The sequence below is a fragment of the Lacerta agilis genome, chromosome 9, assembly GCF_009819535.1.
Source record: "Lacerta agilis isolate rLacAgi1 chromosome 9, rLacAgi1.pri, whole genome shotgun sequence".
In the NCBI taxonomy this organism is placed as follows: domain Eukaryota; kingdom Metazoa; phylum Chordata; class Lepidosauria; order Squamata; family Lacertidae; genus Lacerta; species Lacerta agilis.
The window spans coordinates 9,835,804-9,863,200 of NC_046320.1; the positions used below are offsets into that span (position 1 = coordinate 9,835,804).

The 27,397-nt window shown below is 40.3% G+C and overlaps 1 protein-coding gene across 7 annotated transcripts in view; it reads right to left on the bottom strand.

Moving 5' to 3' along the window:
* Positions 1 to 22,939, bottom strand: part of PDS5A (PDS5 cohesin associated factor A) — a 60,732-nt gene extending 37,793 nt beyond the window's left edge. For 2 of the 7 annotated variants that reach the window (XM_033160706.1, XM_033160704.1), the window contains exons 1-5: positions 22,725 to 22,937; positions 21,656 to 21,826; positions 1,604 to 1,807; positions 912 to 998; positions 433 to 530 (exon numbers count right to left, since the gene is read on the bottom strand). In XM_033160706.1, coding sequence (XP_033016597.1) covers positions 433 to 530; positions 912 to 998; positions 1,604 to 1,807; positions 21,656 to 21,826; positions 22,725 to 22,751 — 587 coding nt within the window. In that variant the 5' untranslated portion in view covers positions 22,752 to 22,937. Of the gene's footprint in view, positions 1 to 432; positions 531 to 911; positions 999 to 1,603; positions 1,808 to 21,655; positions 21,827 to 22,548; positions 22,662 to 22,724 lie in introns of those variants that run through there. The other 5 variants (XM_033160703.1, XM_033160702.1, XM_033160708.1 and 2 more) reach the window with 4 other exon arrangements.
* Positions 22,940 to 27,397: the final 4,458 nt, after the last annotated feature.

A 27,397-nucleotide genomic window follows, 5' to 3' on the forward strand; every position in this document is an offset into this window, starting at 1 on the left:
AGTGCTCTTGTTGTAGAACTCTGAGAACTAGCATTTGTGTATCTCTCTCTCTCTCTCTCTCTCCATATATATATATATATATATATACACACACATATATATACACACACACACACACACACACACACGCACATGCACGCACACACTCAACATAAATATAGCTATGGGTTACAAGGTACAGTTCTCAGCTATATAACCATAGTAGAACATAGAAAAACTGCAACTCCTAGGGTACTTTTTTAGTGTTGCCAATATTGATTTATAATATAAAATTGTAATAAATTTTAATCAAGTAATATTTCTTTTCTGGATAACTAAAACTTTAGACAATCCTGGAATACATAAACCACAATTATATTATTATTTCGACATCTTTTTTATTTTTAAGTTGCATGCAAGGATTGCACCAGAGGTCAAAGTAATCCAACTTACTTGATAACTGAAAAGAGAGTCCTAAAAAGCTGGATAAAAATTTCATTGCAATCTTCCAACTCAAAGCAGATGTTGTAAGATTTAACCCAAGCTAAATTCTATAACAAAAACAAAGCATTAAATTACAGTTTTGATCTGAAATATGTATATGCAAATGTTGATAATATGCATTAAAATTTCAAAGTAGTCTTCCAGTATGATCAACTAAGCAGTTCTGTTAAATGGCCAAAACCCTAATTTCTAAATTCAGGAAACATGGATTTATCCATTTATGTAATGTGTACTCTTTTGCTCTAATAATATCCAAATAGCTTCACAGGTTGACATATCTGGATGCCATTAACATAAATCTAGGATCAGAGCCAGAAGTTTTGTTTCTGTAACAAGCATATACACTATTAAACTGCAACTTTCACAAGTCTAAATTCCTTTGACCACAATGAATTAACATGTGTAAATTAAGTCTAGTAAAAAGTTACCTCTAGTAAGTAGAAGTATCTGTTAAATTGGGGGCTCTTTGTATCCTCCAATCCTTTTAACTGTCTTGTAATAAACAAGAATATATCCTGCAAAACAAAAAGGAAGTGAATATTTTACAGATGTACTCTGATATGTCAACACTGCTAACTGCATAGTTCAAGTTCTTTATATTATAAATATTATACTCGCTATTGGGGAAGTTTCACAAAGGCCTTGTTCAGACTAACAATGGTTTTAACAAGAATGAGCCCCAACAAGCCTTTCACACTTCTCCAACACAGACATGCTCATGGCTTCCACTTCCACTTTTTATTAACCACAGGTTGTCAATATATGTGAACCCGAACAAACAGTGGCTAATCTTAATTATGGTTTGCACTAACAAGCTAAATACAACTGATGAGTTACAAAATGGCTTGTTTCTATAATCATACTTAAAATTAACCAGTTTAGGGTGAGTCAGAACAGTAGTGAAAGATTCTGAACTCTTTTGTGCAACTGCACCAGAAAGGGGCAAGCATGCCAACCTGAGACTTATTGCAGTATGATCTCATACAGTAATGAGAAACCATATTTTTATCATTATGTCCAAAGGAGGCTAATGTCTCAGTCTTTGATGCAGTGAGGCAACCCATGAATTTCCTGAATATACAACTGAAAGGGGTTGAGATTATTCACAAACATAGTTTACCTTGAGTTTGTCATGGGAAGTATATGGTGCTTCTGGGGCATAAATTCGAAAGATATCAGCCAAGCAACATGCTACAAGGAGACGGACATCTTTATTGGGATTCCTGAGGAAGAATTCTGATGCAAGGTGCAAGGCTAACGGGAGATATTGTTGTTTCTCATCTTCTGAATCCTGGTCCATGTCCATAAACGTTTTCACTACCATCTAGGAGTTAAAATATTAACACTTCTAATTTTCATTAAGCATTGCTCTCTCCAACTTCTACTGCAATAAACAATTTATTCAATATACTGACATTACAAGTTTACATAGCATACACCAATTCAGTATTTATTAAGCTTCATTTATTTACTATTATTTACTGTTATTCATTACACAGGGTAGGCCTGAGGTATGCACAAAATCTGAAGCACAAAAAACTCACATGAAAAACCCAAGTGGAGACCCCAAAAATAGCCCAATAGTAACTGAGGGAGGAAATTGACAATTGGATGGGAGAGAATAGAATGCACAGCTGGAACAAGACAGAAAATTATAGACAAAGGGTAGACAGAACCATCTCATTGTCTTGATAGTTCATTTTCTGATTCACACTGAGATGCTACTTTGAAATGTCCTCAGAGATGGAAGAGCTACCTACAGATATCAACTGAGAAAATAAAGAATTTACTAGAGCTGGTACAGAACACAAGTGTGTCCATCTCAACCTTACAAACAAGCAAACGGTATCCCAAAACTGCCTGATTAGGAGGACCGAGTATGCTTAGTAAGCATGAAATGTTGACTGATTATTGCGGGAGGAGGGACGGGGGATAGAATGAAGTGGCTGGGACCTTGAACAGCAACTCTTCACACTACTATATTTTGTTGCAGAGCCCTACTTGTAAATACAAATTTATGGAGTTTGTTGAACTTTCAAGTTATTGCTCTGATTTCTAGAGGAAAAGAAATGTTAAATACCAATGGGTCAATGACCCTTTAATTCTGATTCATCTTCTAAATGACTAGGAAGAGTCCTATCAGAAAAACTACAACAACTGCACAACAAGGCCACAATAGCAGTATTTCTCTCATGCACAGTCTACGTGACTATCCTTCCCCTATGTCTTAATTGAGATTAGCAGATTTTCTAGAGAATTAACTGTTGAATAACTGCACTAAATAACACTGGTAAATTACTTTTTGTAACTTGAATTCAATAAAGTAGATACTGATTGCTGAACTATGTAATTATTAAATTTCTACTAAAAATATTTGACAAGACATCTGTGATTTCTGTAAACCTGGATATCAAAGTTCTGTGGGGGAAAACACCCACCTACACAAAAACACAAGCCAAATACATACCAAAAAAAAACCTTCTCCCTCATGTTGCAATATTATAAATTTGGGAATGCTGTACAAACATTATAAGTAAGCACCAGTAGATCACTAGGTTACAATTTGTAATGTTATCAAGACATGCAAGAGGATTAGTTAATATTTCTTTTATAAAACAGCATGTACTCATTAAGCAATAAGCACATGCCTGTTTAGAATGTGTTACAAAGACAAACTCAAACAGATACATTTTGAATATCAGGACCCTTTGTTAATTATTTCCTCCCTTTAAAAATGTTTGCTCTCTACAAGGTCACCCCCATTATAGACGGTCCTAGTTTAAGTGATTATTGTAACTGAGCAAACAATTGTGTGTAAAGCAATCTAACACGGCCTCATAATTTGCTATTCACCTGCTAGCTTGGAACGAACAGCCAAATGAATGGCAAACCACCCAAGCAACATGTGTGCCACTCACAAATATTATGCCAAGTTCACGTTTGCAGGTAATGTGTGCAAATGTTACAAATATCTGCTACCATGTCAGGTTGTACATATGTCTCAATCGTAATTTCCCCTAAGAACTACTAATTCTTGAAAGCAGAATTAAATTGGAGCGCACATCAACAGTTTAGTCCAGAAGTAACCAGTTTGCTTCAATTCACTACAACACTCAACTTCTGAACTTGAAAAACTGAAAGAAAGAAGTATGCCAAATTTGGATAGCCAAGATATGGTAACCCAATTTGGCACAATGGCTCCTGAGATTAAGAAGCAGGATTTTGTATGCTTGGATACCACTGGACCCCATTTTGAATCAAGATGACGGACCGAGCTTTTCAAAACTTTTTTCAAATCTGCAATGATTCTCAGTGAGAGTTACTGTTGGCTTCTCAGATTCCCAACCCATGCCAGGCACCCCCCCCCCATGTCTTTATTTGAACATTACTAACTTCAGAAGGATGCGGGAGGCGCTGTGGTCTAAACCACTGAACCTAGGGTTTGCTGATTGGAAGGTTGGCAGTTCAAATCCCCACAACGGGGTGAGCTCCCGTTGCTTGGTCCCTGCTCCTGCCAACCTAGCAGTTCAAAAGCACGCCAAAGTGCAAGTAGATAAAAAGGTATTGTGCGCTGCTCTGGTTTCGCCAGAAGCAGCTTAGTCATGCTGGCCACATGACCCGGAAAAACTGTCTGCGGACAAATGTCGGCTCCCTTGGCCAGTAAAGCGAGATGAGCGCCGCAACCCCAGAGTCATTCGCGACTGGACTTAACTGTCAGGGGTCCTTTACCTTTAAACTTCAGAAAGGCTAGTGGGCACCCTCCAAAAAGCCTCTTCCCCTGGAAATGAGATTAAGGTCTCATTTCAGTTTCTACTGGGGGGAAGGGAAGATAGAATCACAAAACATTGTGGCAAAATGAAATTTTGATCCACTCTACTGGCAATTTGATTTAGTTTAACTTTGCACTTCCTGGTAAACATCTACATATTTCCCCACAAGGGACATCTCAGTCACCAGACTTTATGTTGACTAGCCACTGGGCAGAGATCCCTTGTGATTTCCCTGTAACTCAGTGGTGGGAAAATTGAATAGTAATGGCAGTTCACAGCTCACAGCCTTTGTCTGTTGTCCTTTGTAATTTAATGCCTCTTCTGTCCAGCCATATTCATAACGAGCAGTGTTTGAAATTAGCCAGGCACATTTTGCACCTGGCTTTAAACAACTTGTGACCAAGTGATGATGCCTGGGCGCCAGGATGGCACCTGACATCTCCAACATCTGGAGGTGCATGTCTGGGGTCATTGTATCTGGACTGTTTTCAAACATCAATACTCTTTCCTGTAGAATTCTATCAGTTATATTTTATCTGCACAATCTGAATGAATTTCTGGAACCAAAATGCTTTTTCTGTGCAGCCTGAGCAGGAGCAGTCACCATCAAGAAAAAGAGGTAGGAATAGGCCAAAATATATGTGGATTGTCCCTGGATCAAGTGACTTTTCAAGTTCTCAAAGCTCTTAACCTAGCTCAAGGTTGTCATCTGAACTAGCCAGATGTTTAACTGAGAATCAATCATGTTGATGGTTTAGGGAAGCTTTTAATGTTTAATAGATTATTGTATTTTAACATTCTGTTGGAAGCCGCCTAGAGTGGCTGGGGAAACCCAGCCAGATGGGCGGGGTTTAAATTATTATTATTATTATTATTATTATTATTATTATTATTATTATGGTCCATCATTTAAAAAATAAGACTTTAGAGCTGTCTTGCCCAAAAATGGCAACTAGATATTCCCTTTTGGTGACTAGCGCCTAGCTTATATATCTGAGTTTCTAACAATGAAAACGAGATCACCCTTTTTCAGGAAGTATATTCCTATACCTAAGTAAAGGTAAATATTTGCATTAAATATAGCAAAAGTAGTATTTAAATTATGGTATGTGAGAAGTCGGGTGCTCTGGAAGAAGAAAATACATTGTACATCAACTATTTATGGAGAACAACCTATTTCAAGCAACATTTCCTTTTGATATTATTTTGAAATAGCACTGCTCTCATTGCTTGGAACAAAACCAAAACAGATATAGTTCTGGGGCATGTGCATATTTCCAATTCAAGGGAGATTCTTGGATATGAAACCCGCAAATCTCCTCAAATTAATTTAAGCCATCAATTAAAAGAAAATCCTCTATTGGGCGCCATTCTGTACAGTCAGGAGAAACCTCAGCTCCAAGGTTTCTGTCGCTGTGGGGGAAAGGGGAGTCGCAACTGCGCTGCAACCCCCCAGAAAAACTTCAGGAAGAGTGTCCTGAAGACGTGCGATCCGGCGGGTACCCAGTGCACCTCCCCTACTCTCCGGTAAGCCCTAGTAAGGGATACCGTGAGTGAGCGGGGTAGAAGGTGTGGGTACTGTGAATTAATCACTACCCCTGCAGTGAGAAGTAGCGGCTGCTGGCAGAGAGAGCGCTCAATTTCTCCAAGATTTGGAACCTATTGGTGAAGAGAGAGAGTTTTTATTCTCTAGTTTATAAGTTTTTTTTGTGAACCAAGCTTTCTTAATGCTTTCTATATTATGTGTGTGTCTCGGGCTCTGTAACAGCATTCCTCATTCTTTAATGAATGATCGTAAATCCAGAAGCGGGCAGCTAAGGGGGGCTTCCTCCCCTTTCTCCTCTGTTATTTCTCCTGGCACTGCATGGCAGTGGAGGACTCTTTTTGGCTAGAGCTTCCAACTTTCTCTGAACTGAAAGTCAGTCTTTTTTTATAGTGGCTCAGAGCTGAGCACTCAACAGTCTCTGAGCCTCTCTGAGAGAGAGAGGGTTTTTCAACCCCTCTGGATTATTCTGAGCTGGATTTTCTGGGCTGAAAATCTTCCTTTATTGGAAAGGAAAGCCTCCCCTGAATACAAGTAAGTTCTTTTTCTGAAAGACAGTCTTTTAACTAACATATAGTTCTCAGTTTTCTGAGCTGAAAGTATTTCAACTGATTCATATGGCTGGCTCTTCTGAGAGCTGTTCAGCAGTGGAATTTGCTACCAAGGAGAGACTCCTTCTTTGGAGGTCTTTAAGCAGAGGCTTGACAGCCATCTGTCAGGAATGCTTTGATGGTGTTTCCTGCTTGGCAGGGGGTTGGACTGGATGGCCCTTGTGGTCTCTTCCAACTCTATGATTCTATGATTCTATTCTGGAAGCCTCCTGGATAGCTTGATGTAAGTTCCCCTTTTACCTTCTTCTCTAAGTCCTTTTAACTGACTTTCCTTCTCTATGTAAGTAATTGATTTTCCTTCTTAAGTCCTTTTCTCTCTAATGTTTTTTTTTTAAGTTCTCTGTAGCATTCTGGTATTTAGATATTATTTTCTGGCCTTTATATTTTTTTGTTATTGGTATAACATTTAGCTTTTTCTGTAAACTCTCGCTGTGAGTTAAACTTGTTCTGTTGATGCATACCTTTGTCCGCTGGCATAGCGGGTCAGAAAACCCCTTCCCGTGGAAGGTACAAAATTGCTGGCAAGAAATGTGAAGATTCTTTGATGGATGGTCTTGCCAATTAAAGAGGCACCAAGTGGCAGCCAAGGGCAGGCTGACCCATATCTTAAAATAAGAGTGAAACGCTTTAACTTTCACCCAATAATGAACTCAGGGCTGTCTTGGCCAGAGACAAGATGAGTCATTGATAGATGGCCTGGCTGGAGTACCTTTTTGCTTTGAAGATAAGATTGTAAGAACAGGGATTTTCAAGGATGTTACTAATGGGCCATTCCGTGAAAAATGAGCCTGATAAGAAAAAAATTGTTTTTAAAATATACTTATTTTACTTATAGTTTCATTAACTAAACATATTAAAGTTCAATATTCCAAAAAAAGAGAAAGAATTGGAATGTTTTTTTCATGAGAAATTTCAACTTGAAGTTTCAGTATCACTTTTCTGATTGTGTACCTTAATTTTGTTCATTTGGGTTGGCATTACTTTTTAAAGATAAACAAAAGTTGTGGTTGTCATTGTTGGTATATTATTAAAGTGAAGAACTTTGTCTACACATTGGACTTGAAAAATTCTAAATAGGTAATTTATTTCTATTTTATTTTTATTATTGAATGGGATGCTGTTTCAGTGTCCCACCCGTGACAGCAAAAGGTACAAAAGTTTATTTTGTGATAAAACTAATTTATAGCTTATGTTTGTTCTATTGTGAGAGTATGTGTTAGAGTATAATACACCTATCAATAATAAAAATGCAGTTAATTAATCTAAACACCATGAAATTTTAATAATTCTTTTTCTGTCCCACCCGTGACAGTTTTCAACTTGTTTTATTAGGTTGCTAACTGTTGTAGCTTGGGTTAGTGATTTCAGCAAGTGATTTCAGCTCTCTGACGTAGCAGACAGGAGACAGATTCCTCATGTAACAATTCTTTATTCTGGCAAAGAAGACTGAGGGACCGAGGAGAGGGGAACTAGCTAGAAAGGGATACATTTTGGAGGGGGAAATCTCAAGCAATCACAATTTTCAATTTCCTAATTGAAGCTATAAGTAGGAAATACATTTTTTCCCTTCCACACATTCTGATCTTTTGAGCCTTACTTGTTGTGATTTGGAAAATGAAAAATGCATGAATGGTGAATGCAAAAAGTATGTACTTAATTTGCACACCCTAATTGATGAAGACTTAAACATGTCGTCTAAGATTTTCTGGAAGCAATGAAAAGATGACTGTTCTAGCCGGCCTAAGGTTTTTGAAGCAAAAGGAACCATAGAAGCAGCTGTCAATGAGCTACAAAATCAATTTAGTAAATTTAAGAAGCACGTCTTTGTAAAGTGATTACAAACTAAAGCTTTCAAAAATATGAAGGACACAGTAGCTGATGATGAGGTGATTCTTCGAGTGGATTTTGCTAAAAACTATTTGGCAACATCGCAAGACGAAATCCAAAGTGCACACTGGACCCACAACCAAATCACAGTATTTACTGGTTGCGTATTTTACAGTATTTACTGGTTTACGTTCTTTTGCCGTGGTTTCGGATCACTTAACCCACAACAAATACTCAGTATATGCCTGCCTAAAAGCCATAATTGAAGAACTTAAGAAAGAATTTAACAGGCTGACAAAGGTCAAAATCTTTTCTGACGGGTGTGCTGGTCAGTTCAAAAATAAGGACACACTGTCCAATCTGTGTTTTATGCCTAAAGACTTTGGTGTTGGTGGGGAATGGGTTTTTTTTTGTTTTTGTTTTTGTTTTTGTTGTTGTTTTTGCTACATCCCATGGCAAGGGTGCTGTGGATGGGATTGGTGGATTAACTAAGCGAGCAGTTTGGAATGCAGTGAAACAAAGGAGAGTAGTAATCAATTCAGCCTCAGATTTTGTTAAATGTGCTGAAAAATCAGTACCAAGAGTGAAGTTTGTCCTTTTAACACCTACTGATATCAGTGCAAATATGGTGATGCTAGATGAGCGCTGGACTTTGGTGAGGAAGATTCCAAACGTGCAGTCTAACCATTATTTTAAAGCTAAAGACAAAAGAAGTTTAGTTTATGGTCCACCCACGTAGTCTTCACAGAAGTGTTCAAGTTAAAATTTTCTGATGTTTACAGAGATTCTGATAGTGACACAGAAAAACAAGATGGTGTAGCAAGTGGTACAAATGAAACAGATGTGCCGGTGGATGGAGTGAAGCCATTCGTTGATGGAGTGACTATTGGGACATATGTTTTAGTTGAATTTGAAACGACTACAAAAAGACAAAGTACCAGGCCTACTAAATATAGATATGCTACAATATGCCAAATTAATGTTGAAGATGATGGAGAAGTCAAGGTGATGTGTATGTGAGCAGTAAACAATTCTGGAAAGCTGTTTCAAGTTGATGAAAAAGACAGATCATATGTGCAGTTTGAACATATTCTTAGTATCTTACCAACCTAATGTTAAACGAGTCAGAAGGAACATTTTTTATGAATTTACTGAAAATGTAGATGTGTTTGAAAGTGGTTGATTGGCCCAGAGATGGACTAGAAGAATTTTTTAAAAAAATTGATTCTTAATTTTAGTAAATACAACATTATACTTTGTAGGCTATGGTAGATAGTAAGGATAGTAACAGCAATAGGTTTTTTGTAATTATTCAATTTTTAACAACCTTAATTGTATTTTAAATCGAGTGTATGCCAGACGCGTCCCACCCGTGACATTTCATTGTCCCACCCGTGACAGCATTTTTTCCTTAATTTTGTATCATTAAATTTCTTAAATTAAATTTCTGATTGCATAGTTGCAACCAATAAACATTGATTTAAACAGATATGCTGAGTTTATCATTGATTCACCTCCCAACTCACAGAGTTTTTCCATAAACCAAACTTATCTCAAGCTCCATGTCCTTTTTTTGTCCCACCCGTGACAATACTTTAACATTTAATAAAATTGTCAAAATAGCTATAAAAATAATAAAAAAATTAGTAAAATGTTCAGTATCTTATTAAGAACATAGTTTAAATTTTGGTTGTTAATTTTTATGTGTATTTACATTCTTACACATGTGTGAATACCAAAAAACATGGTCCAAGTGTCCCACCCGTGACAATGGAATGGCCCTAATGGTGTGACGTGCACGAGCTCATGAGGCTGAATTCCTGGGGAAGGGAGAGGGACTCTGAAAGAGGATAAAAGCTGTATGTATCTTTTCACCAGTTGCATTTTCGCTGTGAATTATCACGTGGATGCCTTCTGCTGTCCTAGGCAGTCAGAAATAAATTCTTTCTCTATTTCATATCCTCGGTGTCATTATTGGCTCCTTCTCTCCCTCACCTCATGGTGCAACGCGAAAGCCTGGGTTAACGGGAAGGTCTGCCAAAAAGGCTACATTAGGACTCTGTAAGTACCAATTTAATAAGAAAAAAAGACTTAGAAAAATTAGGCTTGGAAGGGACTTTAAAAATGGAGGTCGGCCCCTGACAGTTGAAACAGAAGGAAACAGTGCAACATTGTATCTGAGGCTGTTGCCAAATTCTTGAAACAAAGAAGATTTCTGAAACTGTTCCCCCAGGAAAGGGGGAGATGGATTTTGGATTTACTGTGATTGGAACTGACTTTTGAAAAAATATTACCCTTTCTTTCCGGTGGTCTCGAAAGGCTTGGCAAGAACAAAGTTAAAATGGCTGCATTTGCAGCGAAGAAATAATGTTTTGACTGCATAGCTGTTTTTCGACCTTGAATATGACTAAAAGAAAATGGTCGGTGGAATTTCAGACAAAGACTTTGGAACTTTTGCAACAGATAATAGGAAAAGTCAACCAGATGAATCAGGAGGTGAAACTTTCGAATTTGGCTTTGCAGAAATGTGGACTAGAGACTGATACTGAAAGTTTAGATGATATAATTCAAGAGCATACAGAAGACGAGAAAATTCAAGATGAAAAACCAACCAGAGTCGGCTTGCAAAATGGAATTGACAATGGGAAAATTTTACTGCAGAAGGAATAAAGGTGCAACCATTGGGGATGCACACTGTCATAACAATGTTACAAGAGACAAGACAGAAACAGAAGCCAGTTTGCTTTGACTTTTGGGTTCAGGATTTAGAGAGGGTTGGAGTGGGTTTAAAAAATTGGACATTTTTATGGGTATTTTTCTCTTCTCATGGTTTTGACAGATGGATATGGATATTGCGGTAATGGAAAATGTTAATAATTACTAGCCAAAATTTTTGAGACCGGAGGGAGGGACAGGGGTGGAAAAAAGGAAAATTTAGTTAAATAAAATTCGTTTGAATTTTGAAAATTTAATTAAGGTTTTAGAAGTGTTCAGAAGTACTAGAGGCCAAGGCTGAGTTAAAATTATAAGCAATTAAGTCGGATGAACAAATATGTTTAAAAGCGATAAGGAGGAAAGTTATAGTGTGTAAAGTAGAATGGATGATGAATTGGAAAACTGGGAATTAGGTTTGATTTGGAATTCAACAGGGGGGATCTGAGGAAGTCAATTGATGATGAAATTAAGGAAAGTAAGAATTTCTGGCCCAGGAAAAGGGCCAGGCTTAAGCAATGATTTATACAAGTTAATTGGTTAAATTTGAAAAGATTTTGTAAGTGCTCCAGTGAGAGGGGGGCTTGGTTATTTGCTCCCCTTGGTGGGAGAAGGAGGAGTATGAAAAAAATTAACCATGTAATGTGTTGTGCTTTAAATTGTAAAAATTCTATAAATTTTTATTAAAAAATAAATAAAAGAAAATCCTGTATGTAAATATTATACATTTTTTCACATATTGGAAGTATGTAAGCTAACAATGAATCTAGATGAATGCATCTAATTTAAAAAAACTAAAGGTTGTATCTAATGCTGTGCCAGCATGGTTCCACATGGAACTTTTGTTTCCTCTTCACCCCCCGTGCACCCTCTACATCTTCTCCAGAGGGTCCCCAAACCGTTAGGAGCAGACTTTGAGGGCAAGCAAAAGGCTGGATGGGACAGAAAGCGGAAGCTCTGTTGCACAGAAATATGTTGCATCAGTAGGGTTGCAGTGTTACACATGGTCCTAAAGCTTGCATGGATAAAACTTAGTACTATTTTCCAAAAACAACAACAACCCTGCATACTGGTGTTCAGACAGGTTGTGCTCAGGAAAGGAGAACACACTGTCCTATCACATACGGGCAGAAGAGGATATCCATTAAGAAGACTTTCTATTCTATTTGAATGTTTAATTGCTGTTGGAACTCATAAATGGTTTGGTAAGACTACTCTTATGTTTTTTTCATAGTCAAGGACACAATGATTATGAAATTAATAGAAATAAATTAGCAGTAAACAGTAATTAAGTAGGTAAAATACTTAGTGACTCATTTTTGCATGGGCACGAGACAAGTGATGTGCTAGCATGCACTGTACTTGATCCATTACAGTAAGACTAAATGGGGCACTCTGTAGTGCTAAAAATATCTTCCTCCAAATCCCATGGGAAACTATAAGACGAAGGATAAGAAGAAAGTATTTTGAATATACACTTCACATCCAAAAACTAAGAGAGAAAACCCATTTGCTATCCGGAACTATTCTGCTACTTTATCTTGCTGGGTGGTAAGCCCAACTCTGAGGAGTTTCACTTCAGAGTGTAGATGTGGTCTCCATGAATGCTGCATGCCATGCAGAAGGTTAAGCTAGAAATCTTTTCCATTACACATAGAAGCCTAAATGTGTCCAGAAGCATTCAGTCATGAGAGCACCCACTTGTAGTCTGAAGTGGTACTGGTTTACCACTTTAGTAAGAAGCAGGCCTTAAGTTCAAACAGCTTTTTGCTGCAGAGATTTACAACAATAAGCAGCACCTGGGTCCTGTAGAGCGAAGACTCCTTGGTAACTGTGAGGAGGGACAGCACCAAAGGTTCTACATATAAAGGACACACCAAAGTCTGTAAGTGACACAATTTCAATTTAAGAACTAATTTATCCAAAGCAATTTATAAAGCCACAAACATCACTAGATGCAGTAAAAACAATAGCACCCTGAACAATTTGGTATCATCAGCAAATCTGGCTACAGTACTTCACTGCTCACTTCTAACTCTAAGCAATTTATGAACAAATTAAAAAGAACTGTCCCTAATACTGATCCTTGGGGGACTCCACTTTTTACTCTCACTGTGAAGACAGATGTAAATAATTCATTCGGTGCAATATTATATTCCACTTTTATCACACCTTTGAAATGAAAGAGCTATCCATCTATTTCTATTCTCTATGACAGGACCTTCCCATGATTCCTTTTTAAAGATTGGGATTACATTTCCACAGTGCTATTTTTCTGGAAAAAGAGTTGCTGGAACTCACCATGAATGCCTTTCTCTTTCTCTTAGAATGGTAATGGCACCCACTGAAGAGGTGCTGGAACTGAGTTCTGGAGAGTTCCCCCTGGAAAAAAGCCCTGCATTTCCAGCCCTCAGATATGGAAGCTGATATTATGGACAAGTTACATATTTTTGTTTAAAGATCAGCTATTTCACTTTTGAAATCTTTAAGAACTCTCAGGTGGATGCAATCTGGACCCTGTTATCTGTCAGTTTTTATTCTGTCAATAAGGCCTAGGATTTTGTCTCATCATGACTATTTTTCTTAGTTCCTCAAACTCTCTTCCTGTGAAAGGCAAGGAGATCTCACTGTGAAGACAGATGTAAATAATTCATTCAGTGCAATATTATATTCCACTTTTATCACACCTTTGGCTCCCTTGTAGTTCAAAGGTCCACAAATAAAATTACATGGCCTCCAAATTAATCCGGAAGCATTTCCTAACCTTGTCCTTGCTACTGTCTTTTGTCATGCCAGGGGACAGCTTGCACCAAAATCCTGAGGTAGGGAAATGGAGTGGAAGTGAACAACTGGAATTTGCTCAGTCTATGATAAAAAGTTTTATGTAGTACACAAACTAGAAAAAAGTGATGGCATTTTACACAAGATATTCAAAAACAGTTTTGCAAAGTCATTTGTTTTCCAAATGATGTCAACTCAGAACGGCTATTCCTTTAATTTTAGTAAGTGTACATATGATGGCAGCCTTAGAATATTAAGTCAAGCTTAATTGGAGATGAAGAACAAGAATATTGTTAGGCTTCACTAGACTAACACCTGTTTAATCCAAGCGTAGGCAAACTCTGCCCTCCAGATGTTTTGGGACTACAACTCCCATCATATATGACCACTGGTCCTGTTAGCTAGGGATGATGGGAGTTGTAGTCCCAAAACATCTGGAGGGCCGAGTCTGCCTATGCCTGGTTTAATCCATGCTAATATTTTGCTTAGCTCTTTCCTAACTGCAACACAACACCGATGTAGGAAAATAGATTAGAAGCAGGTACAAAACATTAAACTTCATTAAAAAAAATCTGATATACTACTTTAACTTTTGGTATATGAAGGGTCCTGTCACATGGTTTAAAAGAAAATACTATTATTTTTTCTATTTTTCACTGACTCTTATCAACATAAGAAAACTTCAATAGCTGGAATGAAGACTCAATCATTGCATCAGGAAAATAACATTTTTATTTTTGCTTACTTCATTGTACCAGCTGTTGAAACTAGCAGCTGTATCAACTTGTGCCAAAAACACAACAGATCAAGAATGTGGGTCAGGTTTTGACCTACGGCATGGATGGCTTATTGGCTTAGTGCCAAATTTATCATTAAAGGTCTGGATTTCCTTGAACACTTCTGTATGTAATGAATTTATATTTTGTTAAATATGGTGCATGCTATATTTAATATCCAAGTTACATATTTCAGCTAGCTAAGAGATCATTTCTCCATTTCTGTTAAGTTCTCATGTTTAGGGGGGAAACTCTTTGTACACAAATAACTGGCACATGTAACTGTTGAAGCTCCTGTTTTGAATTTAGTACATCCCTTTATTGTTGCCCTTACTGTCTATTTCATTGCATTTTTTATTTGACATACTACTGTCAGGTAACTGTTAAATTAATCAACTGAAATGATATAGCCTTATGTCATTTGAAGATTTATTTTTAAACAAATCTATTTTGCTTCTTTTTTGGTCTTATTTCTTATAAAGAAAAAAATCTTGCATTTACCAAACTTTTTTTGAAGAACCAAATGAAAGCAAGTACTTTAAACCAATATCCATATTAAGTATCAATTAATCAATCTTTATTGCGGTCAAAGACCAGGCAACAAAAATAACATCAACAACATGTACTACATCAGCATCAAGGAGCAGATGCGGTAGACAAAATAGAAAATTCCCTATATACTTATTTACATTAAGTATTATGTATACTATCCTAGATATATCTGTAATTTCATGCTAAAACATAGGTTGTTGTTCACATTGTTACTATCAGAGTTACCTCCAAGCTGCCTTAAAAAAAGAGAGATGCAATCAACTAAGTCCTACTTAGAGAAGACCAGTGAAAATTAATGAACCCAAGTTAGCCATGTACATTAAATTCAATAGATTTACTCTGAGTAGGACTAGCACTTAATAACACTCAGTGTTTTCAGAAAGCAGACTATGATAAAGACAAATGAGTTAAAAGATCACAGAAGAAGTTGAACAACTTAATGCAGTTCTCACTCCAAATATATGGCTGCTGCCTATGTTCAGTCTTTAGGGACCCTGCTTGCTTTTTGACACCTTTGCTTATGTTGCCAGGAGACTATCACAGTAATGCTGCTGCACATGCAAGTTTGCCATTATAATTACTGCTGTGCATATGACAGGAATGTTGCTATAGCTGATGAAATACTTTCATTTCCAGTACACCTCAAAGACTCAAATGAATTAGTCTAAAAGCATTTCCTTCAGGACCAATGACATAATGATGCTCACAATCAGGAATCTATTCAGAAGCACATATGCACAAATATAATCAAGATGTTTTTACTCCCAGACTAGTGTTCTGTCCCAGTGAAAATCAGACGGCTGACTAGTGCAAAATGAACACAACTTCCAAGTAAGAAGACAGTCACCCACACTCTGTTCTACTTGTTTACTTCACTTCTCCTAACATGGGACTAGCTAGGAGCCTGCTTAATAGCTGACATTGCTCTGCACATCAATCTCCAACACTGGAATATTACCGTAAACAGTGATATGGTGACTGTATGCATGGTGCATATTTATTCTCCCAAGTCTTGTCTTTAAATTATTACAGATGGGACGGAGGGGAAACAAACCAGAGAGCAGTTACAGATAGCTATCTATATTCTTATCGGAGAGCGCATGTAAAAAGTTTGTGACTTGGAACACTAGTATACCTACCCCTGACATTGCACCAAGGCACAGAGTTCCCAGTGAATGAACCAGACACCTTAAAAATCATGGACCTTGAAGAGGAAGCTGAGTCCCCTGAATCCAATGCTGAGTATTCTTCTGAGGTGCCCTCTGGGCTGGTACCTAAAGATGAACCCATGAGACTGGACCTCTGCCTCCTTGTTCTTGATTCTAATCTCCCTGAATTGCAGTCTAGAAGAGCTTCCTGAAATATTGACCTTGGGCTGTTGGACCTAGGCTGATCCTCAGTGCCTGAACCTGGTTTGTTTGGACTTTGCTGCATTTAAAACGCTTGTGCATTGGTGAGTACCTTTGGTGAAAGGCCAAATTCTTCTGTAACTAGGACACTAGCCCCTAAAGGAATTCCCTGCATGACAAACACATTTAGAAGACCTGCAGAAAGTGTTTAGTGAGTTAAGCAGTTATTAATTGACCGTTTAGTGGTAAATTGCTCAATCATCTACAAAAATACAACATACTCTATTTCTATAAGTCTTACACACAAAAAACTGTAGTTGCAGTAGAATGCAGTAAGTGCTGAGAATTGAGTGTCCATAAGCAATAAATGTTTACCATTACCACATGGCACTATTGGCATAATAATGAATCACATGACTTTTATTTTTAGGTCTGAGGAATTAAATTAGATAACCAGCATTAAAACTGAGCCAGGCTCAACAGAAAGTAAATTACCCCATCAACCGAGACATGAAATTAAGCTCTGATTTCCTTAGAAATATTATCTAAATAGCTGATTATGAACTGCTGATCAATTGCATTTAACATTGCCATTCACAGTCGGAACAAGTGATAGTATTGTTAAGAATTCTTTCTCAACTAAAGCAATCAGCAACTACTAAAATGCAGGTGTTTTACAGCCCAGAACCCTCTCAACTAAAATGTGAAAAATGGATTGCTCCTAGTTACCGGTATGTTTCTTTACCACATACAATGACCATTTTGTACATGTTCAAAGCACACACAAACCCAAAAGTGGCAGGAAAAGGGGGCAGAACAGAGTGAGCTTATACACACTCTGCTGTCGCACACGTTGACCCAGAGTGCAATCCCCACACAAATTGGGACTTGCTCGTATATGGTTCCCATGCTTATTTTATGTGCATACACATTTCCTTTGTACCACACTACCATGTCTTGCCAATGTATATACATTTGTCTGTGACATCCTTTATCATATATATCTATCCATATAATTTACTTTTTTAACCACCTAACTTGATCAAGCATGCACAATTTCCCCCTTTCCACATTTTCTATCTTCTCATCATTTCAGTCAATAGAATTCCCATTTCCTACAGCTGCATGTCTTTGATTAACAAAATACACAAACTTTAATGCTTGTGTCTCCTGTGCCTTTTAGCCACACATTCCTTGTGCCATGCATCTTACACACACACACCCGTCCTCTCATATGCCTGCCTTTACCTTTAATAAAATTCTTTCATGTTCATCTTTAACAGACATAATTTAAGCCAGAAAGCCTGGAACATGCAAAGTAACAATATAGGAGAGTGCCTCTGATTATGTGCGGAATGCATGCTTCTCCCTAGAGTATACAAAATAGTAATCTAACCCAACAGTGTGACAAAACTCTCTGCTTCAGCAAGCTCTGAGTACCATATAGTGCAACAAGGGAAAGTTCCACACATGTAGTAGGCTTGTTACCTTATCCTAAGGAATAAGGAATCAAAAAGAGTTTCAGCACTCACAACTTCTTCAAACCTTATCCCCAATACATTGTATTTGTTATCAAGATCCTGCAAATAGGTAGAGTGTGGCAAAGGAGTGGGGTAGATGGGGACGGGGAGAGAAACCATAGACAAGCCAAAACAAAACAAAAGCACCACACGCTGTGGTTCTCCTTCTCCTAAATGCTTCTTGTGAAAATGCTGACCCCAATTTCATCATCTGCACATGGAGTAGCAAGTTGGGGTGTTTGTTTCAATACTGGTTCTCACCAACAATTTAAATTAGTGGAGAACTTGAATCTTCATGTCACTGGCAATGCTAATGTTATTAACCAGTGTTGCTCAAAAGTATGCCAACATTTTTATGGCTGACTTAAACTATTTTTTCTCAGCTCATGTTCCCAGACGCATCCTTTACCTGAAGCATGAATATGACATCATCATTTGGACCTAAAGGCAGGATGACCTTGAAAAATTCCCTCTGGATTTCAACAGTTTTCACTCATCAACAGCCTGACCCTGGGCCAGTGCCTGCAGAATGCTTACTTCTAAGACGCTACTGTGCAGCTACACTGAACATGTAAGAACCATCTTATTAAATAAACTCACTGGTGCTTACATGTATCTGCATGTTTCAGACTTCCACCCAGAACATGCCACTGTCCTTGCTTACAAGACGTCTCCTTTTTAAAACTACTTACAACAGGTAACGTAACAGTAATACAAACACAAGGACCACCAGATGCAAACTCTGTTCACATATTAATTCTAGCAACATAAAATCCAAAAGAACCAGCAAGAACATCAGGAACTCATTCACCCACTCATCTTCCAAACTGCAATGACTGCCTCTTTTTTACATAAGAAAAGCTGGACAGTCACTTACATAGATGAATAGAACAGAAATCTGATATCAGTACTGTCAACATTCAGAAAGCAGTGGAAGATTGTCTCAATCCCTCAGGCTACTTCGCCACCAACACGAACATTACCATTCTCCAGTAGCACCTTATAGACCAACTAAGTTTGTTCTGGGTATAAGCTTTCATGTACACGCACACTTCTTCAGATACCTGAAGAATCTGAAGTATCTAAAGAAGTGTGCATGCACACAAAACCTTATACCCAAAACAAACTTAGTTGGTCTCTAAGGTGCTACTGGACAATTTTTAATTTATTTCGATTGCATAAGACCAACACAGATACCTACCTGAATCTATTACCATTCTGTTTCAAGAAACTGCAAAGGGAAACTGCCATGCGAAATTACTAAACCAAATCAAAGAATTTTAGAGTTGGAAGTGACAACTGCAGGAATCTTTTGCCCAACATAGAGATCGAACCCCTGACTCTGATATTAAGAGTCTCATGCTCTACCAACTGAGCTACGTTTATTTATTGTTACATTTAATAAACCAACTACTGTATTCTTCAAGGAGATCAAAGTGTATATGGCTCCTTAATATTTTATCCTCATAACAACATTGTGAATTAGGTTAGACTGAGTGAAACTGGCTGACCCAAGGTCACTGAGTGGGAATTTGAACCTAGCCCAAATATGACACATTAACCACAACGTATTGGCTCTCCACCTGCAGCTTCCACCCTCCTCTTATGTGCAAAGGAAGGGCAGAACAGAGAGAAAGCAAGTCAGCCAAGTCTTGCCATGGCTCATTTCCAGTCTAAATTACACTTCAAAATTACTGGCTGAACCTGGACATGTAGGGATCAAAATTTCATTGCCCTTGGGAAAGGGAACTTGGTAAGTCAGGCCACAGTTATATTAGGACCACAGGCTCAGCAAAAGGAAATTTATAAAAACAAACACATCTTAGCAGGTTGCTAAGTAGAGAACTAAGAATTTTATCATGAGATAAAAATTATGGAAGGAGCCAACAACACAGCAGACCTTTGCAGGAAAGACATAGAAACACTTTAATTTCACCACAAAACTCCCTCACTTGTCCAAAATTAGAACAGAAACCAGACAACATGCCAAAGATACTGTAAACTGTTGAAGAGTGGAAGAGGATCAGCATTAGCAGCAAGATGATACAAGAGTTAAACTTCAGGGCCACTTTCTAGAGACATGCAAGCACAGTAATGCTACCTAGTTAAAGTGTCCAACTACAACATTAACAGAAGATACAGTCATACCTTGGGTTACGGCCACTTCAGGTTGCACTTCAGGACAAACCCATGGTTTCTTTTTTTAAAAATACTGTATACTTATTTTGGATTAATTAAAACCAAACTGAAACATACAAACTACACATTTCACTGTCCATGTAATATGTAACTAATGACAAGATATCATTGTTTTCTCTTCAGTTTGCAAAAAGCACTATTAAACTACCTCACTGGCAGCTCTCTCAAAACTTTGCAGAATATGAGCAAAACAGAATGCAGGCAAAACTTCAAATGATGGTGCCAGGCTGAAACATATTGGTTTCCTTCTAATATAGTATTAACTATAATAGTATAGTATTAACTATAACAGCACTTGGATATACATGAACTACTATCAAAATCCTGACAAGACAGCTGCGCAAAGGGAGACTTTACCATGATGACATAACTATACACAGTGGGTTTTTTTCTGGCTGTTGCAGTCTTTCACTGTTGCAATATAAGAATAGACTCACACTAAAAATACAATAAATAAATAAATAAATAAATAAATAAATAAATAAATCTACTCACAGTGTGTTAATGAAACTGACATGTTGCCTTCCCAGAACCCTAATGCTTGAAAGTTTCCCTGAACTTGTAGGTCCAGAGGACTACAACTCAACTGCCCAAACCACTCTCTTTCCCTTCTTAGGGAAGCAGAATGCTTACATGTCTAGTTGCCTTGCTAACCAAGCCCATGCATTCCTCTTCACTGGAGCTGAAGGCTCCACTGGATTGCATCCTGGTTGACATAAGAACCAAGACCCTGCTACCTTACCAACATTCCTATGGCAGTCCATCAATGATCTTTCCTGTAGCCTTTCAATGAATCACCTCACCCTCACTTATATGACATCCCAACAGCACACAGGCTTTTACAAAAGGAAGGGGGGGCTCTACAAAAATATGCACGAAGATTCATTGTTCCCCTTCCCAATATTAACTGCAACTGATCAGAAATTTTGGGAAGAGTAGCTGTCATTGGCAAGGCTGTGAAGAGATCTGTGGAGCCCCAATATATGATTCAACAACATCTACATTCAGCAATTACTTCCTTAGATATGACAACATATAAAGCATTTCTAAACGTATCCCATCAGCATCTCAAAAGATTATAGTGACTTTGTGCAAACAGCTATGTTACAATCAGCAGGAACTAGAAATAATTTTATGTAACAGCTTGTCAACCAAGCAATGCTTGAGCTATGCCACATTTCTGGGGGGAAAATAGAACAAGAGTTCTTAAAAGTTATATAAACAGTATTCTCTGTCCTTTAAACCTGAGATATTTTCTACTAGATTTAAGGATCATAAGTGTCCTATCTCAAAAAAAATTATACTGGCATCCCACAACACTCTTGAAAATGAAAGTAACGCTGCAGATACAAGAGTAAAACATCAGCACAATCCTTAAGCAACAAAGCAAGATGAATCACTGTGACAATAACATCTGAAACCTTTCGCTTGCTCAAAGCCAATAAGACAATGGGTGGGAGAAAGAGCAATGGGAAGAGCACAGAAGAAAACCTGATGAAGGGCGTATTTTAAAACGAAGAACAACATCTTACCTTCAAACGTTTGACTACTTCATCGTTCGTTATTTTATCTGTGATCTCCTTAACTCCAGGAGGGTAGAAGATGATTTTGCCGTCGGCAGGAGGCTTTGGTTGGGTGGATGGGAAATCCATCCTAGTGCTGCTGGTTATAAAGTTTCCTTCTCCACAGTCCTCTACCGGCCCCTATCGGTCAGAAAACAAAAGTTCAGCGGAATAGAGGCGACTTTCCGAACCATTTTTTCCCCTTCCCTCCCCCATTTCTAAACCTCGATTCAAAAGAAGGCCCCTGTGTTTCGCAGCGGCGAGGCCCAGGGCTTAAGGTCCGCCCGACCGGGGGTCTCCCCGGATCCCCACACCAAGCCCAGCCCGGCGCTTTCCCTCCCGACACCTTCCCCTTTCATTGGGCGGCTGCTCCGAAGCCCAAAACGATTAGTTTGGCTGCCTCGCGGTTCACAATAATGAAATGTTAACATTTTTTAAAAAAAACAAAAACTAAAAATAAAGGAAAAATGGAAAGATCGCCTCCCGCGCCCGGCGAGAAATGGTCTGTGGAGAAGAGAGAGAAAAAGAGCTGATCCCGAGACAAGCACTTCTTCCACCGAAGCCAGGAGGCGAGGCCTAAACTGTTAGGCCTCAAAACTATCAGGAGACAGGGAAGCCGACCAGAGGAGGGGAGGAGGAAAGGGAGTCAGGCGGAGGGGGAACCCCGAAAACAACGCAGACCCAGCCAGCCACCCCATAGCCCCCCCCCCAGCCCAGCCAAATCTTAAAACTCTTCCCCTCCCTGCCCGGGCCTGGCCTCCCCGCCTCAGGGACTGCGCCGCTTCCCCCATGGGAGGGCGCAGGCCACTCTCCATCCACTTCTCTCAACTTCCACCTCAGGACCCCCTCCTGCAGCCCCTCGCCTCGTGTGAACGCCCGGTTCCGGCCCAGAGGGTCTTCCCGGCTGGTCGAAACCCGCCACGCCGGCGGGGAGAGCCGGGGAGGAAGGCGGTGAGCAAGAGGCAACAGCGGCAGCAACAAGAGACCGGACCCCAGGGGCTGCCGCCTCGCTTGCTCGCCCGCCTTTTTTTTTTTTTACCTCATGCAGCTCCGGAAGGTGCAGCATCGAGCGGCCTTCGGGGGCGGCTGGAGCCGTGGAGGGAGGCGAGGGAAGGGGCTGCCGCTCTCGCTCCGAAGACGACGACGACGGCCGGCGCCCTGCCTCGACGAATCGCTCGCCTTCCCTCCCCCCACCGCGGCGGTGGCGGCGGCGGCCTCAGTCCCGGCGGCGGCTGCTCAGACTCTCAGGGAAGGAGGGCTCGGGCAGAGCGTGCGCCTCGTTCGGCCGCCTCGCCCGCGGGTAAGCAGCGCCGCTCCCTGGCCGGCCTGAGGAAGAGCAGCCCAGGAGGAGGAGGAGGAGGAGAGTCGGCGGCCGCCGCCGCCGCCGCCGCCGCCCCCCCCCCCCCAATGCCGGCTTCTCCGAAAGCCGCCTCGCGTTTCCGCTGAGCTTGAGGGGGCCCAAAGACGTGCGGCTCTACCTGTACCTACCGGCCGAAGTCCCATCCCGACGACCGGTTTGCCCTCACGGGTGTCGCCGGCCGCTCCCGGGTTGTGCGCGCGCGCGCTGGCGCCGAGAACTGAGGCAACTCGTTTGGCGCCAAAACCAGGCGCTGCCGTGAGGCGGCCCGCAGCTCTGTCGGAATAGCTGAAGGGGTCAAGTGCGCCTCTCTTTTTAGATATATAAAAATTTATTTATTTGGTTTACAGATTAAAGTCTTACAATCACATATCCAACATACAAGATTCCAAATAATCTCCTCCTCCCCTTTGTGAGTCCTACCCTGTATTGTTAATAATTTCCTCTCACATCTTTTATGATGACCCAAATCTTTGACATCTTCAATTATGTTCAAAATTTACCATTAAACTACAAGTGTTCCAATCCCACTAACGGGTTTACCTGTTTACAATGGTTTTTAAGATCAATTATAAACTTTCCCCATTCCTTATTCAAGTTTTGTTTCTTGTAAAATTTGTTGCTTTTTCAACTCTTTTCTTTCTTTTTTTGATATGCATTTTGTTGGATGAAAAAGCCCCTCATCACTGCTTTACTTGCATCCCATACCACTTTCAAGTTTGTCTCATGATTCAAATTAATTTCAAAATAATATCTTAATTTTGCCCCTCCTTTTTAAAATTTTGGTCTTCCTGATTTTTTATTATTCTGGTCATTTTTGCTATTTCAGCATTATCCATCAACTTGATCTGCCATTCTTCTCTGGTCGGGTCTTTTATCTTCTTTCCATCTCTGGCCCAATAACATCTGTGGTCGCATACATGAATAGTCTTTTCTGCTCGCTTGCAATTTCAGCACCTTGGATTCTTAAAATAAAGGCTTCAGGTTTTAGAAAAAGTTATTTTCAAGTGCACCTCCTTTTTACCCCCAAAGTGCACTTTAAGCAGGGTTGTGAAAGCATTGCTGACACGCTATGTTTCTGAGTGTCGCTGCTATATATGTTCTCCCTTAGTTGGGGTCAGCCGAGCAGGATCCGGCCGTTTTCTCTCCTTTTCTCTCCTTAAAGCGGCTTTTTGTGTTTTGTTTTGTTTTGTTTTGTTGGCTGCTGCAATATGATATGTGCAGAGTGTGTGTGTCCCTGTGGAGCTCAGTGGGATTTATTCTGGAGTAAACTGCTGAATCGTGTTCAAAATGGAGGGCCGTCCAATTGCCTCTGCAAATGCAACATTATTGCTTGTGTCCAATGCTAGGGCTAGTCTAGAGTAGATCCGTTGAAACGGAGAGGCATCTTGGGCCCATCCAGTTGAATGCAGCTATTCTGAGTATAAAGTACTGTAGCTGAATACACCCCTATAGGTGTATGCACTATATACACACAGTTGAATACACAGAGGGAGATGGAGGCATAATAAAATGAAATCAGTAGGAATATGCAGAAATAGCAAAAATTACTGGAAGAATCAGAAATAAAGAATGGAAATTGTTTATTGAATATTTACAGATAAATTGTAAACAGATAAAAACATTGGCAGGATTATTGTAATAACCTGTGGTTTCATAAGAGTATATATTTAAAGAAGATGAATAAATGAGCAAAAAATGGATATGCAGAAGATATTAAAAATAAATTTAAGGAACTGCAGAAAAAGGGGGAAGGAAGTCAAGTTTCAAAATGTCAAAATGAAATGTATAAAATTAGTGAAATGTATAAACTTGAAAAGTATAATAAAAAAAGACGTGCGGGGGGGGGAGGAAATGAATTCAGTATTCAAAGCCTATGGATGTGCATCATTTTGAAACTCACATTATAATTTATGCACACAAAAAGGAGAGGATATAAAGATTTGAAGCACCAAAGATCAAAGCCGAATGCACTAGCAAAATTGAATTCCAAAGGTTAGGATTTCGAATGGTTTCTTGAAAATCCATTAAGTCGATTCCTTCCCGAAGTTTCAGTGAGTTGTCTACATGATTGCCTTCACTCTGATCCTTTGAAGGTGAAATTGTGGCACCGGATCTGGGCCGCTCTAAATTGTGCTTTTCAATCCAGATACAAACTGAGTAGGGAATTAGGTTGTATGGAATACTTACTAATGGAGAGTTCATTTAGGATCTGTATGTAATTTTCCTTTTAGATTTAAGATTGTGACTGATTTGGGGCATCTTGGAATCCACAGTGTTTTTATAGGGAGGAGCTGGCTTGTTCAGATTAAAGCTGACAATGTAACAATGATAATGTATATTATGTGAGTGTGTTATGTTCATGTCTCCCTTTTGGTCAGAAATTGTCCATACTAACTTTATTTTGGAAAAATTCTTATTTTCAGATGTTCACGTTCTGATTTTAAAATATGGTTTTCACACTTGTTGTTTCTTTCACGCAGTACAGTAAATTCTATTGAACGTTCATAGCACACACTTCTTACTAGCGGCGGCGTGAGGGGTGGTGGTGTTGGCCCGCCCCGGCTTCCAGGGGAGGGAGGTGCCACTTGGGCTGGCCCCGCCCCGCCGGCAGGCTCCGAGCTATGGGGTTGCCGCGCACAATCGGCACCAGAGCTGACACCTCTCAAACTGAACGGAGGATGTAGAATTTGTAAAACCATCGCGAGAGGCGTTGAAATTTTGGGAGGTTGGATAGTTCCAATGGAATGGTCTCGTGGGGCAAACATTTTTATTTTTATCTATTTATTATTATTACTTTATTGAAGTTTTTTAAAAAAAATAAATCGAAAATAAATAAATTCAATAATAATAATAATCAGGAAGAACTGTCCGACAGCAAGAACGGTTTGACCATGGTACGGACTCCCACAAGAGAGGCGGCTGCCTCTCCTTCCTTGGTGGGTTTTCAAGCTGAGGCTGGACAACTTATAAACGCCAAATCCTCAAAAGATTCCATCAACGGCGTCTCCAATTTTTTTTACACATCTCTTGGGAAGACTGGCGAACTAATGCCAGTGTACTGAAAGAAGCAAAAATCATGAGTGTTGAAGAGATGATTCTTCAACATCCACTTTGTTGGACTGGTCATGTTGTGCGGATGCCTGATGATCGTCTTCCAAAGCAACTACTCTACTCCGAACTTAAAAATGGGAAGCAACAAAAGAGGTTTAAATACTCTCTCAAGGCATAAACACGGACAATTGGGAAACACTGGCCTGCAAGCGCTCCAATTGGAGAACAGCCTTTACCAAAGGTGTCATGGGCTTTGAAATTCCTTCCAGCGCCGGGAAACCTATGTCCCCACTGTGGAAGGACCTGTGGATTCAGAATTGGCCTCCAATCACTTACGGACTCACTTTTAAAACCGTGCTTATGGAAGACAATCATCCTCGACTACGAGGGATTGCCAAAGAGGGAAAGAAGAGAAGAGGATCCAGCCCCGCCCCCTGCATCGCACGGGGTTGGGCTAGATGACCCTTGGGTTCCCTCCCTGGATTCTCCGAAACGCAGAGGCGTTTTCTCTAACGGGGAAGCCCAGGGCCTCTTCCTTGCCGCCGTCGCCTCACACTTCCCTTCCTGAAAGTAGCCAGTTGTGAGGCCTAGGCCGCCCTTGCCTCGCGGCGCCTGCGCCCGCCCTGGACGCGCGGCCGACACCTACACTCCTCCCGAGCTGCAGTTCCGGGACCGGCCTTGGAGAGGCGCTGCGTCCCCGGCTTCGAGGCCTAGCAAGCCCGCGAGCCTGTGGATCCCTACGAGACTCGCGCTTGGCCGAGAGCAGCGCGGGCACGGAGACGAAAGGGTCGGAGGCGGCTGCCGTGGCCGTGAGGTAAAATCGAGCGCGGGGGTCTGAGGGGGGGGGCGGGAATAGGCCGCTCGCCTCCCCCGGGCGCCGGACAGCTCGGCCGCCTTCCGCCCCCTTTGGAGGCCGGCCGGGGAAATGCCTTGAAGACGAGCGGGGTTCACGGCTTTCCCTCAACCCCCTTCCCTTTGTCTCGCCTTTGCACCCCCCCCCCTTTCCCAGCGGCGGGACTGGGGCTCGTTCCGGAACTCATTGTCGGTTGTCGGGCAGCAGCGCCTCTGAGCGTGTGCAGAGTGCCCGCGCTTTTCGCCGCTCCGCTCCTCGGCCCCGCGAGTTCCTCCTTTTTGCAGGAAGGGAAATGTTCGCGGGAATGTGGCAAGGGAGGCTGTCTGTGTCTCTCTCCCATGGAGAGGTGTTTGTTTTGTTGGTTTGTTTACACTCTCATTTATTTATTTTTAGAGTTGAAGGTGTGCGAATACAGTACTTCAGAGGCCCATCGCCAGAGTTTTCTGCC